This window comes from Carex rostrata, chromosome 28 (genome assembly GCF_964058835.1).
Source record: "Carex rostrata chromosome 28, lpCarRost1.2, whole genome shotgun sequence".
Taxonomy (NCBI): domain Eukaryota; kingdom Viridiplantae; phylum Streptophyta; class Magnoliopsida; order Poales; family Cyperaceae; genus Carex; species Carex rostrata.
In genome coordinates, this window is record NC_135945.1 from 925,285 (window position 1) to 941,213 (window position 15,929).

The 15,929-nt window shown below is 32.6% G+C and overlaps 1 protein-coding gene across 3 annotated transcripts in view; it reads left to right on the forward strand.

Annotated features, from left to right (window-relative positions):
• Positions 1 to 743: 743 nt before the first annotated feature.
• Positions 744 to 15,929, forward strand: part of LOC144545534 (cellulose synthase-like protein G2) — a 54,826-nt gene continuing 39,640 nt past the window's right edge. The window contains exons 1-8 of one of the 3 annotated variants that reach the window (XM_078294100.1): positions 745 to 1,391; positions 4,827 to 4,973; positions 5,078 to 5,203; positions 5,326 to 5,736; positions 6,119 to 6,295; positions 6,559 to 6,729; positions 7,199 to 7,443; positions 7,952 to 8,434. In XM_078294100.1, the coding sequence (XP_078150226.1) occupies positions 807 to 1,391; positions 4,827 to 4,973; positions 5,078 to 5,203; positions 5,326 to 5,736; positions 6,119 to 6,295; positions 6,559 to 6,729; positions 7,199 to 7,443; positions 7,952 to 8,234 (2,145 nt within the window). In that variant the 5' untranslated portion in view covers positions 745 to 806 and the 3' untranslated portion in view covers positions 8,235 to 8,434. Of the gene's footprint in view, positions 1,392 to 4,826; positions 4,974 to 5,077; positions 5,204 to 5,325; positions 5,737 to 6,118; positions 6,296 to 6,558; positions 6,730 to 7,198; positions 7,444 to 7,951; positions 8,435 to 15,929 lie in introns of those variants that run through there. The other 2 variants (XM_078294098.1, XM_078294099.1) reach the window with 2 other exon arrangements.

The following is a 15,929-nucleotide window of genomic DNA, read 5'->3' on the forward strand; positions in this document are numbered from 1 at the left end:
ATATTGTATTATTGGACTATTTGATTGTAATAATTTGTCTAAACCAAATTGTTGGCAAATTATTTTTTTTCTCATTTTTTTCTATTTTTTAGTATAAAATAAGCTTCTAGCAAAAAAGTCCGAGTTTCCGATCCGTTTCCGTCGATTCCGATCGATTCATCAGATTCCAATTCCATAGTCAAAAGACCGATTCCGATTTCGATTTTGATTTTTCCTTCTATGGGTTGAACGCAGCACCAAGGACCACATCACTGGATTCGAGAAATGTTATTTGCATATGTGGCAATTAGTCAATTGATAGATCATAGTGCTTATTTCTTCAATTAATTATCCGTTCAACACACACACAGTTACAAAAAGAAGTGTTAGTAGGTACAAACCTGAAGGAATAATAAGGAGGTGTCTCTGAGTTCACAACCGGCACAAACAATTTTCTATTAATCTCAGCCGATAATTCGTATCCTTTTAAGTTATCGTAAGCTTTGACGACCGAACTAACACGAAAAAAGCACCCTCGCCGTTGCAATCAATCTCTAACCGGCCATCTTTATCTGCTACCAATCGGCCGGCCAATGGCACCAATGCCTTTACCAAGCTGCTCTCTACAATTTCTACAGATAGTCCAGATCTTAATTATATTATATAAGCGCCATAATCATGGGAATAATAATCATCTCCATTTCAAAACAAAACTGGAGATGATCCGTACTTATCTCTCACTGTTTGCTACTATATATGCTTATTTAAGCAAACAAAACCACACTTGCTCACTGACTGGTGACTTCCACCTCAAAATTTAACCAAAGATGGAGGGCACCAAGTCGTCCATCCCTTCCAAGCTCAACATGATCTGTCTCGACCATAGAATACCGATATACCGAGTACATATGCTCGTATACACACTAGCTATCATCGCCGTATTTTATCATCAAATAACATCTATTTTCACCTCCTCTACCCTTGTCAAAGCCGGCTTATTATGGTTGATCCTAGTATCAGATTTAATCCTAGCCTTCATGTGGGCCTGTTCGCAGGCCTTCAGGTGGCGGCCGGTGCACCGACAAGAGTTCCCGGCTAGGTTGCCAGATCGAGCATCTTGGCCAGCACTAGATGTGTTTGTGTGTACCGCTGATCCGCACAAGGAGCCACCAATGGGTGTTGTTAACGCGGCGCTCTCGCTTTTGGCCTTCGACTATCCTCCTGAGAAGTTGTCAGTGTATATTTCTGATGATGGTGGCGCTGACGTGACGCTCTTTGCGTTCATGGAGGGTGCAAAATTTGCACGTCATTGGTTGCCGTTTTGTAGGGAGAATCGAATCAAGGATAGATCGCCTGAGGCGTTTTTTGCTTCGGGACATCATTGCGGCGGCAGTGATGAGGATAAGCTCAAGGTAATTAATCTCATATACACTTGTACATATTTTTAACTTCTTCATAATTGATTATACCTGCTAAACTGTTTATTACAAGTATCTTGTTTAATATTTTGTTTAATTAGTTTGCTTAGTAACCTTCATTTTTTTTCCAAGAATAAAGGGGAAGAACCAATATCAAACTTTTATTCATTTTTTTGGATGCATATACCCGATTTTTTTATTTATATCCAAAAATTAAATCAAATTACAAATAATAACCAAGGCACTGTCGAATTTCGAAAACTACCCAATCCGGTTATCCAATAACCGGATTTGGGATAAATGTCCGGTTATCCAATAACCGAACTCAACAAATATAACCGGTTATTGGATAACCGGAAAGTTATTTTTTTTTTTTTTTAAAAAAAAAAACCGGTTAATCACTAACCGGAAAGTAATTTTTTTTTTAAAAAAAAAAAAAAAAACAGAAATTTCGAATTTTTTTATTTTTTATATTAAAATATTAGAAATGTTGAATATATTTCTTTGAAAATAGATGAAATACAATATAATTTGATTTATTAGAAAGACTGCAACAAATAACCCGGATCAATATTTTTCAGGCCGGATTTTTCGCGGCTGTAAGAAAAATTAATATATTTCTTTATGTGCTATTGGAAAAAAATAAAAATGCTCAGATTCTGAGTTATTGATCCCGGTTCAAAAGTCACTTCTAGGTAATCTAGAAAATATTGTGATCCATCTAGTAAATTTAATTAATAAAAAGTTGTTTCTATTTTAAAAATTCTTTTTGAAAAACAATTATTAAATAAATTAAAGTTTTTATTTTTTTTTAAAATAGAAACAACTTTTTATTAATTAAATGTACTAGATGGATCACAATATTTTTTAGATTACCTAGAAGTGACTTTTGAACCGGGATCAATAACTCAGAATCTGAGCATTTTTATTTTTTTCCAATAGCACATAAAGAAATATATTAATTTTTCGTACAACCGCGAAAAATCCGGCCTGAAAAATATTGATCCGGGTTATTAGTTGCAGTCTTTCTAATAAATCAAATTATATTGTATTCCATTTATTTTCAAAGAAATATATTCAACATTTCTAATATTTTAATACAAAAAAAAAAAAAAAAAAAAAAATTCACAAATCCGGTTAACCATTAACCGGACTCAAATCAAATTTCCGGTTAATGGTTAACCGGACTATTTCAATGGATCCGGGAAATCAATAACCGGAAATTTGATTTGAGTCCGGTTAATGGTTAACCGGTTTGGGTAGTTTTGCAATTTCATTAGCTAGTTGGTTAGTTTTTTAAATTTATATTTTATTTTGGATATAAATAAAAAAATCGGTGCATATACTCTCTAACAATATTTGAGGATTAATTATAATGGTATATCATCTAATATATATCTTCTATTAATCCTCTAATGACCTTTGTTAAAGATATCTATGTTATTGGACTAGTTATTTTCCTGTTTTATTACTATAGTCATCAACACATGCAACCAACAAAGTAAAAAAAAAAAAGTTATGTAAAAAACTGAGAGTTATTTTTTTTTTATGATTCTACGGTCCTAATTTAGCTAGCTATGGTTGTCTAGGATGAAAAAAATAATTTTAAAATATATTTAAAATAAGAGAAGCCTCAATATAAAAAAAAACATATCCTATGCATGTGGCACACTATAGTCAAGTGGCGCACTAGGATGGTCCAATCTGGTATGGGGTATGTACGGTCTAATTTTTTTTCGAGTTTCCTAGAAATTTAAACATGCGCGACTTTTCTTTGGTTTGGTGGAGTTTGAATTTTATATGGAGAAGAGACAAATATACAATCAAATAATTCTGCGGATGGTGACAAAATTAGTTTATATGCTGATAAGTTCATTAATTTAACTTGAATATATAAATACCCGACGAAGATCTCAAAAAGAAAGCACTAGGAGCGAAGACGGTATGATAATATCAAATTCGTATTAAATTTGTAAGTTGAAATAATTACGTCGTTCCTTTATATACCTTCTGTAGTTGAAATAATCGAGATTATCTCACTATCAATGATAAGTCTCATGCACCTTCTCCTTGTTCTAGTGAAGTCTATGCCTAATTTCTACTTGTCTGTCCTAATTTTTCTAATTACATGAGCTCTCCTAGAAAATCCTAGATCTATCCTATTTATACTCTACTAGGTTCTTTAGTCTGTCCAGATGGGGAGATGAGTTTTCATTCCATCATGTGTTAGTGGGCTCAGAGGAGCTTGGTTGCCAAGTTTAGAGCTGTAACTGCTGATCTGCCAGTTATTCTGTGCGGTTGCTTAGGTCGCATGCAATTGAATAAATCATTCGCATGTCATTCTTGCGCAGCATAATTCTCTCTGTGGCAATGCACTTCTGTGCGGTTGGTTGCCTCCACTTGCATGCAGATGATGGCAATAGCATGCCTGAGACTTAGTGTCCAAAATGCTTCGCTTTATGCCTCTTTTAGCCCTAATAACACTGAAAATCTATAATTTTACAAATGAAGTAAAATAGCAAAAGTAATATGTAACTACAAAAAATGAGCATTTGTAACTTGATAAATGATAATATTTTAGATTAAGTGATAGAAAAAAATGCTATATATTTCACTCCTATCAATACATAGAAATAGGATCGCACAATGGGCATGATCCCAAGTCGGTGCACCGTGCATGGACCAACTGCTAAAAATCAATTTTCTAGCGGAACTGCACGGATCATACTGCCCCCTCCCCCCTTGGTGCAACGACATGCCTCATTACCACTGCACTAGATCATATTTTATAGTTAATAAGTGTTGAATTAATAATATAATTAAAATTATAAAAAATAATATATTTTTTCAAAGTATCATATCACTGTATCCGATACGATATCCGTATCCATATCCGTATCCATGCAACATAGCTTAGCAGCATATATTATATGCAATTTTGTAAATATTAAGTTTCAAGATTATGTATTAATCACATTAATGTTCAATAAATTAGAATCAATGTGCTGGATTAGAACTAGCATAATAGGAAAGTCTAACGACTAGTAGAGTGATGTAATGAAAAATGAATCAATCAATAAAATAAAACAAATGAAATGGAAAGAAAAAAAAAATTCTAATGGCTAAGTCACCTATATAAATCCTTACAATCAATCAATAAAATAATTTATTTTTCAATTAAATGTGGGCAAATATAATCTCCGTTGCCTTGCACACAATTTGTTTGATGAAATGCCTATACGAGGTCACATGTCTCAAGCATGTTTGTTACAGTGCAGCATTTTAATTTCCTACGTAGTATCATGTTAATTCATTTTGAATTTCTATTACAAGTATTCATGGTGCCACAGGTAGGTAATTATATATACCCCATTTTACTTCATCATAATTTCTGCTTGAAAATAGTATTTTTGCAATTTTTGGTTGTAGATGATGTATGAAACTATGAAAGAGAGGGTGGAGAGTGGACTGGAAAAAGGCAGTGTTAGTGCTGAGTTAGCTTCATCAGAAGAAGATCAGCACATTTTTATAAAGTGGAAGCAATATTCCTGCAATAACCATCCCGCAGTCGTCCAGGTTCAATATATTCTTGTTATTATCAATGCCGGCATCCGGTTTACATATCACCGGATTTTTATTTAACTGATCAATAATATGTCTTTCTCATGAGTGTATTTCAGGTTCTACTTCAAAGCAGCATCGATACTGATTTCACCGGTGATGTCATTCCAAACCTAATTTATGTTTCTAGAGAGAAGAGTCAGAAATCTCCTCACAACTTCAAGGCCGGTGCACTTAATGCTCTTGTAAGACCAACAATTAACAGTAGAACTTGACATATATAGTTTCATTTGTATGTTTATGACATCCGAAGCAAGTATCATGTAGAACATAAAATATTAATTGAAACTGTGATTCTTTTCGTTAGGTACGTGTTTCGAGTGTTCTTACAAATGCGCCAATAATCCTAACAATCGACTGTGACATGTGCTCAACCGACCCGACTTCACCGCACCGGGCACTTTGCTATTTCCTAGACCCCATCACCTCAGCTAAGCTTGCTTTTGTGCAATTCCCTCAGCATTTTCATGGACTCAACAAGAATGACATATACGGCAGTGAAATGAAGCGCCCCTTCACAATAAATTCTAGTGGCCTGGATGGCTTATGTGGCCCGGATTATTTTGGGACCAACACGTTTCTTGCAAGGCGCGCCTTGTTTGGTTCATCATTGATGGGTGGAAATGGTGAGGAGCAAATTGGGTCTAAGATGGTTATGGAAAAGGCGATTGAGGCGGCAGGTTGTGACTATGAGATAGGGACGAAATGGGGAGACACGGTAAGTTCTACTTTTCTCAATGGAATTTGTGATCAGAAGCTAAAATTATTTCCTCCCTCTCCATTATTTAGTGTAAAAAGTAGCCTTAACAAAATAAGCAACATGAGGTTCTTTTTTTTTTATTTCTGGGTAATTTTAATTAATTTAAATATTAATATTAATTATCACACCTTTGGACTGAAGAGAGGATGTACTACTAAATGAAACAAAAGAAATAGTGTGCTGATGTGCTCTTGAATCAAAGCTCATAATTAAAAGATGCCAATTGTTATGTATAGTGCTAAACAAAATGCAAATATTGAAAGATAGACAAACAAAAAGCAAGACTAGAATATAAGAAAGTTATCTCATATCATATTTATTATGGTTCTTAAAATTCTAGATTGGTTTTCGCTATGGTTCGTTGGTTGAGGACTACTATACAGGCTATCGGTTGCATTGCGAAGGATGGAAATCGGTATTTTGCAACCCGCCTGAGCCAGCATTTATTGGGTATGCACCAAAGAGCCTGAATGATGTGCTTAACCAGTGTAAGAGGTGGATTGTTGGGCTCAATGAGGTAATATTTTGAGGCTTTTACCATATTTCAATTTTTCAATCTTATATATGCATATATCTTAATACATACAAGTCAAATGTTCTTTTAACATATCCCCTACTTTAATTCGTTTTTCTGATTTTATATTTTGATTTTGTTTATTCTTATTTGTGTTTCCTTTGTATTTTCTTATAAAGTTGCTGTGCTTGTGGATATAACATCCCTGTACTGGTAACATTGCTTATATAAGTATATAAAATGGGGCTGAATTGGATGATTTGCAGGTGATTATTTCCAGGTATTGCCCCTTAACCTTTGGTCTGAAAAAGGTTTCACTTGGAGGGGGGCTAGCTTACTCACACTACGCATTTTGGGGCATTTGGTGCATCCCTATTGCCACTTATGCTGTTGTGCCTCAACTGGCACTAATCAACAATAGGCCATTATTTCCAGAGGTGTATTACTCTGTCTATCCATATATTATCCAAATATTGTTTGTATTTCTTTTTTTTTGGAAGAATAATGATCTCCAATATATTGTTTGTATTCATTTTTCATTATTTCTTTGACGGCTTCACCTTGTAGCAAATGAATTCAAAACTCTCAAAATTTTGCATTTACATGTATCACTCATGAAATAAATGGATTTCAATAATTTGGATTCTTCATTTGAAGCTTATCCGATATACTTTTGAAGTTGTGCTCATCAAACTTTCTTGGTGAACACATCACCACTTAGCTTTGCTCGTGTATGTTTACAGTCTTGAATATCTGCAAGACTGATTTATTTTTATTAAATTTTGCCTAACAGAAAGCATATGTCAAATTCAATATAACTGACCTAAATATATAGCTTAAAGAGCAATGTACCAGTTTACCATGGTAACTTCCTAACTGTGTGCTATTGATTTTACCTAATCGCAGCCATCGAATCCATGGTTCTATCTATATGCATACCTCTTCTTGGCAGCATACATCCAAGACATGACCGACTTTGTCTCCTACAATGGCACTTTCATGTGCTGGTGGAGTGACCAGCGAATTTGGCTCATTCGTGGCCTCACCACATTCCCCTTTGGTATGATGGAATTTGTGTTCAAGCAATTCAACATCACTACTCAAGGCTTTAATGTCACGAGTAAAGTCATGGATGATGATCAGAGCAAGAGGTAATTTCTGTTCAAACAATTCAACATCGCAATGCTAGTGTAGGATTTCCTTGTACAATTGTCGCATACTCTGTGGCATTTAGGCATACGCTTGTATGCACATCACAAGTAAGAAAATGAATAATTTCACCTCACAAACGGATAAGATTGAACATTTCTCTTAATAAATGGTAAATTAGGTACTTTATAAATATAAAATGAGTTTTAATAGAAAAGGCGATCAATTCAGTAAATTTTTTAGTTTTTGAAATTTGAAAGGGTAAATATGATATTTTGAATTTTAGAAGGGAAAGTACGTAATTTCGAGATTTTTGTGGGTATACGTGAAATCCCCCTTAGATTTGAACTCAGCAACTCTAATTTCATATCATTCTTATTATAACTTGAATGCTGGAACAATATACCAGAATTGGTGGACATATAGGGAAATTAGTGTAGGCAAAATTTCTAAAAATAAGTTTTCAAATCAACACTCATATATAATACAAGATTTCTACCCTTAATGTAGGTATGACAAAGGCTTGTTTGATTTCGGTGTAGACTCGCCTTTCTTTGTCATATTAGGTACTGCTGCAATACTCAGTTTGTGCGCATTCACAGTCGGAATGATCAGAAATGGCATGGTTTTGGAGATGTTTCTAGCAGGATTTGGCGTTGTGAATTGTTGGCCGGTATATGAGGCACTGTTTTTGAGGAGTGATAGTGGGAGGATTCCCGAAAGAGTCGGCGCTCGAGCATTTATCATGACAGGAGTTATTCTTGCCATAGGTTTTGTTACATTTAATGTGTAACATTGTGATGTGTATTTGGGTGGTATCACGTCTCAGAGGAGAGTACAAAATGGATCAACTCAACCTGCAAAACAAAATGGATCAACTCTAGCTAGTAGGATAATAAGATAATATTTGTTAATGTTGAACGGTCACTATAATATGAAATTATTCTAGTCATTGGTATAATTAATTAATAACATCAGCATGATAGTGAAAATAATATGAAGCTTGCCAAAATTTGTATGGTAAAATGTTGTGGGCAATTTTCACTAAATGGGTCTATTTATTGGCCGAAAATGAAAGAATAGTTATTATAGCTTGGCCCATAAACAACAGAAATAGAAACACTCAGGTTTCAAAAATTAACTTTCAAGCAATGTTGATCCACAAAATATGTGATCATTATTTGTAATTTTGAATAGTAATTATATTTGAAATTATTGTGGTCGTGGGCCCCATTAATTAATAACATCAGTTCGGTAGTGAAAATGAAATGTTACTTGTCTAAAACTAAATGGTACAAAAACTATGGCCAATTTCCACTAATTGGGTATATATTATTAGCCCAAAATAAAAGAAAATATATTATATCTTGGCCCATAGAAAAGAAAAATAAAAAACACTCAGGTTCCAAGCAATGTTAATTTATAAAAATTGAAATTTTTCATGAAACTGGAATATCTCAGATTGATATTGTTTGTGGGCTGTGGCAGTTAACCAAAAGGTCTGATGTTCGAGCCCCTCTTCTTTCCATAAAATTTCCTTCTTTGTTGTTTCTTTCAAAGATTTTTCGGGGCATTTGGTTCGCGCTATAGACTATTTTAGGAAATAAAAAGATTTTAGGGAATGTGTCATTATCATATGTTTGATTTGCGCATCGCTATTACAATGGTTATCAAGACATATCAACATCAAGTCATCGACTCAAATAAAAATTAAAACACAATATCAATTTCTAGTCAAAATTTTTACTCATATCCTCCATTAAAGAAAAAAATAAACAAATATCCTCAAATTTTTCTTCTTTAAATGCCCGAACCGCACAGAGTCTGAATGGTTGTATATTTTTTTATAAATGAAGTGCCCAAAATCTGAAAGGTTGCTTTTTTTTTTTGTAAATCAAAGAAATATCTTATAGATGACATATATAGATGGATGAATAATTCATAAGTAAAATTGTTTGTCAATTATTTTTTTTAATAATTAATATCAACTTCGCAAAATATAATATAGGCTAAATGACGGAAGAAAACAATTGTACATGAATGCTGCAACAATTGTACACAGTTTTACTGTGTAGCATAAGTAACAATTTGATATTGATAAAAACAAAGCGGTATCCTTTAGCTTATAAGATAATTATTAGATACAAAAACTATATAATAATTTCTATCCTTACATTTAATTATATATTATTTATTATTATCATGAGATTGATTTATACAATATTTTATATAATTTAATTTAATTAGTATTTATATTATTTTAATATAACCGGTACTAATAATTATACTCTTTTATATCTTTATGTTATTATGTACATAACAAGTCTAATTTAAAATATTTATATGTTTTTACCTGGTTCTAAAATAGCTAGCTATAGTGCTATCAGATGCTTTTCTTTTAATAGGATTATAAATAGATAGCTATATCTACACAATAATTTGCTATAGTCGTTTTTGTAGCATTTTCATGACGACGTGATAATTGCTATTTAGAACCTTAGTTTTAGGTTATATTATGTAAATTATTAATTTATTCGATAATTATTCTTTATATATTCAATAGTATTTTATATTAACTTTAATAGATAAAAATAGAGAAATTGATAAAACTAAATTTAATCTAATATAAATATTTACATCCATAGAAATGATATACTTAGAGGTCATATTATATGAATAGAGACATGCATGGTTATACAACATGATGCACAAGTTGTGTGTATATATATCCACAAGTTACAAATAATATTTATTTATTTTTCTACGTGTGAATGAATAATCTTAGTCCGATTAATATATTTTTTTTCTCCAATTATTTTGTTGGCGCTGTCCAATCCACCGCCAGAAGCAACAAAAGAATTGGTTGAACATGTTTAACATCTACCAAGCAAACATTTGATGCTTCCCCACCAAAGGAAATAAATTCATTTCGATAAAATCCAAAATAAATTACATCCTCCTCACCTAATTGCCTTGACGTTTTCTCTCCCCAGCTGTTTAATTCATTCCTATCTTTGAATTTTTTATTTATTTATTTTTTTTTTGGGGGGGGGGGGGGCGGGGGGGGGGGGGGGGGGGGGGGGGGGTGTGATGACTGATATATATTATATCTTATCTTCATAAAGCATCTTAACATTTATCTTATAATACAATAAAGACACTGTGCTTATTATTGGGCCCAAAGGTTATGATTTTTCAGGAGAAGCCTAGCTAGTCTTTGTCGGCCCTCCCAAATCAGAACTTGAAGAAGAGAATTTGATATGGGCCTTTAAGAATCTGGTATATATTGGGATATGATGGGGTGCATTCTCACCTCTCATATATTGGGATATGATGGGTTTTGTTAGATTTAAGTTGCTGCGGTTGCTCAATGCTGACTTGCTCTTGCTAAATTGTGACAGCCATGCATCCATTTTGAAGAGCCAGTGCCTCTCCTTTGGGGTATTCTCGCTTGGAGCTACCAAGCTGCTCTCTACAATTTCTACCAGATAGTCCAGATCTTGATTATATTATATAAGCGCCATAATCATGGGAATAATAATCACCTCCATTTCAAAACAGAACTGGAGATGATCTGTACTTATCTCTCACTCTTTGCTACTATATATGCCTATTTAAGCAAACAAAACCACACTCACTTGCTCACTGACTGGTGACTTCCACCTCAAATTTTAACCAAAGATGAAGGGCACCAAGGCCTCCATCCCTTCCAAACTCAATGCAATCCGTCTCGACCATAGAATACCGATATACCGGGTACATATGCTTGTATACACTCTAGCTATCATCGCCGTAATTTATCATCGAATAATTAATGACCAAAAATACCCTCCCATCACATCCTCTTTCTCTTCTTCTATCCCTCTTCTTCCTCCCCATCACAACGGCTCAGGTCTTTTGTCCTTTGTGTCCGCCTACCATGCTGGTAAACCGGCCATTGAAGAGCTACTGTTTTATTGATAGAGACAATGACTACTTTCTAGAAATGAACAAACTTAAACGAGCAATCGTGGTTGAGGCCTCAAAACTTGACTTCGATATGCATGTAGATACGGTGGCTAAATGCATAGCAGAATCAGGCATGGTAAATCAACATGATCTGTCAATTAGTATTATGACTAAGGAGCGCTATCTTTATTCATTTTGTTTGCTTAGCTACCTTCATTTTTTCCAAAAATTAAGGGGAAGAACCAATATCATACTTTTATTCATTTTGTTGGATGCATATACTCTCCGACAATATTTCAGGATTAATTTATAATTGTATATCATCTAATATATATCCTCTGTTAATCCTGTCATGACCTTTTTGTTAAAGATAGCTGTGTTATTGGACTAGTTATTTTCCTTTTTTATTACTACAGGCATCAACACATGCAACCAACAAAAGAAATTTTTATTTTGGTAAATTAAGTTATATAAAAAAACTGTGAGTTCATTTTTTATGATCTTACGGTCCAAATTTAGAGCTAAAGTTGTCTAGGATGAAAAAATAATTTTGAAATATATTTAAAATCAGAAAAGCTCACTATACGTATATATAAAAAAAAAAATCTCCTATACAAGAAACCGACTTGTTGTTTTTTTCTATGACTAAATATTATAAGGCACGTTATAGTCCAGTCAAGTGGCACTAGGATGGTCTAATCCGTTATGGGGTATGTATGGTCTAAAATTTATTCGAGTTTTGTAGAAATTTAAACAATATTGGCGACATTTCTTTGGTTTGGAGGAGTTTGAATTGTATACGGAGAAGAGACAAAGGCACTATCCAATAATGCAGCGGATGGTGACAAAATTAGTTTGTATGCTGATCAAGTTCATTAATTTGACATGAATATAATTACCTGACGTAGATCTCAAAAAGAAAGCACATGTATTACCACATGGTCCTAGGAGTGAAAACTACTTGCTCTGTATTCAAAAATTAAATATAGAATATTGGTGTAGATAAGGATATATATATGATTTCATATTTTAATTATTTATATTTAAATAATAGATATATATTATACAGTTTAATGTTTATTATGAAAAAATTATGTCTTTCACTATTATAATTAATTAGATGAATATATATTATGAATTTTTGTATTTTTTAAGAATATTTTTATATATTTTAATAGATATCTAATTCGATCTGAATTTATCTAATATTTGATCGGTATCAGTATCTGAAAAATTTTAAAAAAAAATCTAAATATGATTTTCCACTGTCCGTTACATATCCACTTCATTTCACTTCTACGTTGTCCACATCACTATTATTTAGCAAATTAGAGATTTTGTGTGGCAAAGCCCCCCTGTAGCGTTTCTTACATCCACTAGTATGCAAACATAATTATACACGGTCCGAAAAGTTAATGACACATGTTTTTAGAACCGTACCCGTGAATGTTGTGTATGAATAGGAAGGTACATTGTACACGTTTTCCGAACCGTGACTATATAGTGCTAACATACACGGTTGGTAGAATTGAACCGTTTCAGATCTCCAAAAAAAGACATTGAAAATGGTGATTTCTACATGGTCAAAGTAACTTTGTACAATAATAAGGACTATATACACGGTTTCTACAAGGCATCCATGTGTTTTTTGGGAACCATACACGTTATTTAGAACCGTGTATGATTTTTTTTTTTTAATTTGATTTATACTTGGTAGCATTCATATTTCACTAGTGGAAAATATGGAATCAGGATCGGTTATATACACATATCAGTATCGGAATCCAACCGATCCTGTTGAAGGCGATACTGATACTATCAGGATCGGTTTTATATTTTTTAAAGAACCGATCCAAATAGAAACTATTAGGATCGGTTTTTTAACAAAACCGATCTTAATAGTTGTTATCTAGATCGGTTTTTGACTAAGAACCGATCCAGATACGTACTATCAAGATCGGTTTTTATAAAAAAACCGATCCTGATACAAATTTTTTTTTTTCAAAATTTGCTTGCCATTAAAAATACAAAATTTCACATTCATATTTGCTAGCCAATATACATACAATATTACACATCCATATACTAGCCTTTATACATACAATATTACACATCCATATTTGCTAGCCATTGAATATACAATATTACACATTCAATATTCATTTTTTCGACGTTGCAACGCACATTAGACAATATTCAACCTTCAACTTACATATATATATATATATGTCAAGAGAACCTCTGAGAGCAACTTATTAGAAAAAAGCACCACAACCCTAACTTTTCGAGTTAAGAAGAAAATAAAACCAAAATTGAAAAAAGAACTAGCCTTTGGTCATTAAGAACTTCACACAAACATGTTATTTGTTTTCCTTCAACTTTTACATATCAACCTTCAACAATTTTATATTAATATATATATACACATCATCATGCAAGATAAGTTGGAACCTTTTATCTAGTCTAACATAGATTTTTTTTTTCAAGTCACACACAAATTAAAAGATTTCCCTCTTATAAATCGAGGTGGTGACACTAGACTGCAAATCTCCCGTCTCATACATCACATCCTGCGTTTAATTTGTGTCTTCCACGATTAGCCTTGGCCTCCTATTTCAAATCCTTCTTACTCACGAAAAATGGAACGAAGTTGGACAATTAGTGGTGTTCACACAGCCAGAAACGTAAAAAGAAATGAGTGTTTTTTATAATTCATTATACCCAAGAGGGCGGTAAGCTAGACAACGGCTATGAAACCCTATGAGAGAGAAGTAAAGAGGGCCAAAAGATCGATGAGTTTGAGTTATTTGATTAATCGTGGAGGTGTTGAGAATTGAAGACATGACAAAATTCGAAGAGGCGTCAAAAAAATAAAAACCCTAAGCATATATTGATCATGCATGGTTCAAATACAAAAACTGTGTATAGTGAAATTAATCAAATATGGTTATTATTATTTTTGTAAATTTTTTTATATTTATATTTTTTAGCCAGTAAAGAATCATAACATAAACTTCCTACAATTTAAGAGATTATTCACAACTTTTCTTAACCAAAGAACCTTTCTACTTAGATGTTTTTCTTACATCCATGGAGGAGAGGTTTTGTTGGTAAGAAAAGTTGTGTAACTAAAAAACCTGTTATAAAATAAAAATAAACAAGCATAAAGAAGAATAAACAAGATAGAGTAAAAAAAGATGGCAATATCTTTATTCATACATTTTCCATGTGTGTACAATACAAGATTACAAAGCATCTATTTATATGCTACAAATTGTAAATGAAAGCCATACAAATAATAAATTGAGAAATAAATTCCAATAGTAGTGGGCATCAATATGTATGTAGTGGGGAAATAAATTGAGGATTAATATGAGAGTTATAAAATGAATGACATGCATACATTTAATATATATTCTAACACTCCTCCTTGGATGTCAATTATATAAGAATATACCTCATTAAAACCTTACTAGGAAAAACCCTATGGAATAAAAACCTAGTGAAGAAAAAAAAGTACAATATTCTTCTAAATACGCAACTACAACCTTACCAGGAAAACCCAGTGAGAAAAATCATGGTTAAGGAAAATATATTGCATATTAACTCTCCCTCATGACAGCATCAATCAAGATCTTTAAGTCGGCGAACTGCAATATTACGAACTAGCTTTTCGAATATTGTAGTAAGGAACGCCTTAGTGAATAAATCTGCTGAATTTTTTCACTTGAACGGATTTGCTGAACATTAATAATATTATTCTTTTGGAGATCATGTGTGAAATTTTTTTTTTGGTAAAATATGTTTTGTTCTATCTCCTTTAATGTATCATTCCTTTCATTGAGCAATACATACAATATTATATTCATATATGATCGTCGGGATCATTTTTCTAAAAGACTAGCTACATGTCTGACAAATGTGTTGAATCACATATCTTAACCAAGCGCATACTCGGCTTGCTTTTGTGTATTGCTAAATTTTCTTATAGGTAACGAAGTATATGTTTAATTATATGCCAATATTTTCTTGTGGGAGAAGAACTATATCTTGCTAATAAATATTCACTTAAGTGCTCATATTGCACTAAGGCATGGTACTTCAGGATCAAATAGTTCTTTATTATTTTCTCGAGATCTAAAAGGGTCTTTGTTCGCATCTAATAATATTATAACCATCAGAGTGCTTAATGGATGTTATTTATTCATATAAAATTATTTCAATACTCTTGCAATATAATTTTCTTGATACATAAAAATATTATTTTTAAATGTCGATTTGCAATCCAATGCAAAATTTTGTTCTCCCAAGATCTTTCATCTCAAATCCTTCCTTTAAATAATTTATTGTTTTTGGAAGCTCTTCAGGAGTTCCAATGATACTTAGATAGTCAACATAAACTGCAATTATAACAAAATCATTTCTATATCTTTTCCTAAAAATACATGGACAGATCGTATCATTCTTATATCCATGTTTCAATAAATATTCACTTAAACGATTATAGCATATGTGTCCATATTGCTTTAATCGATATAAA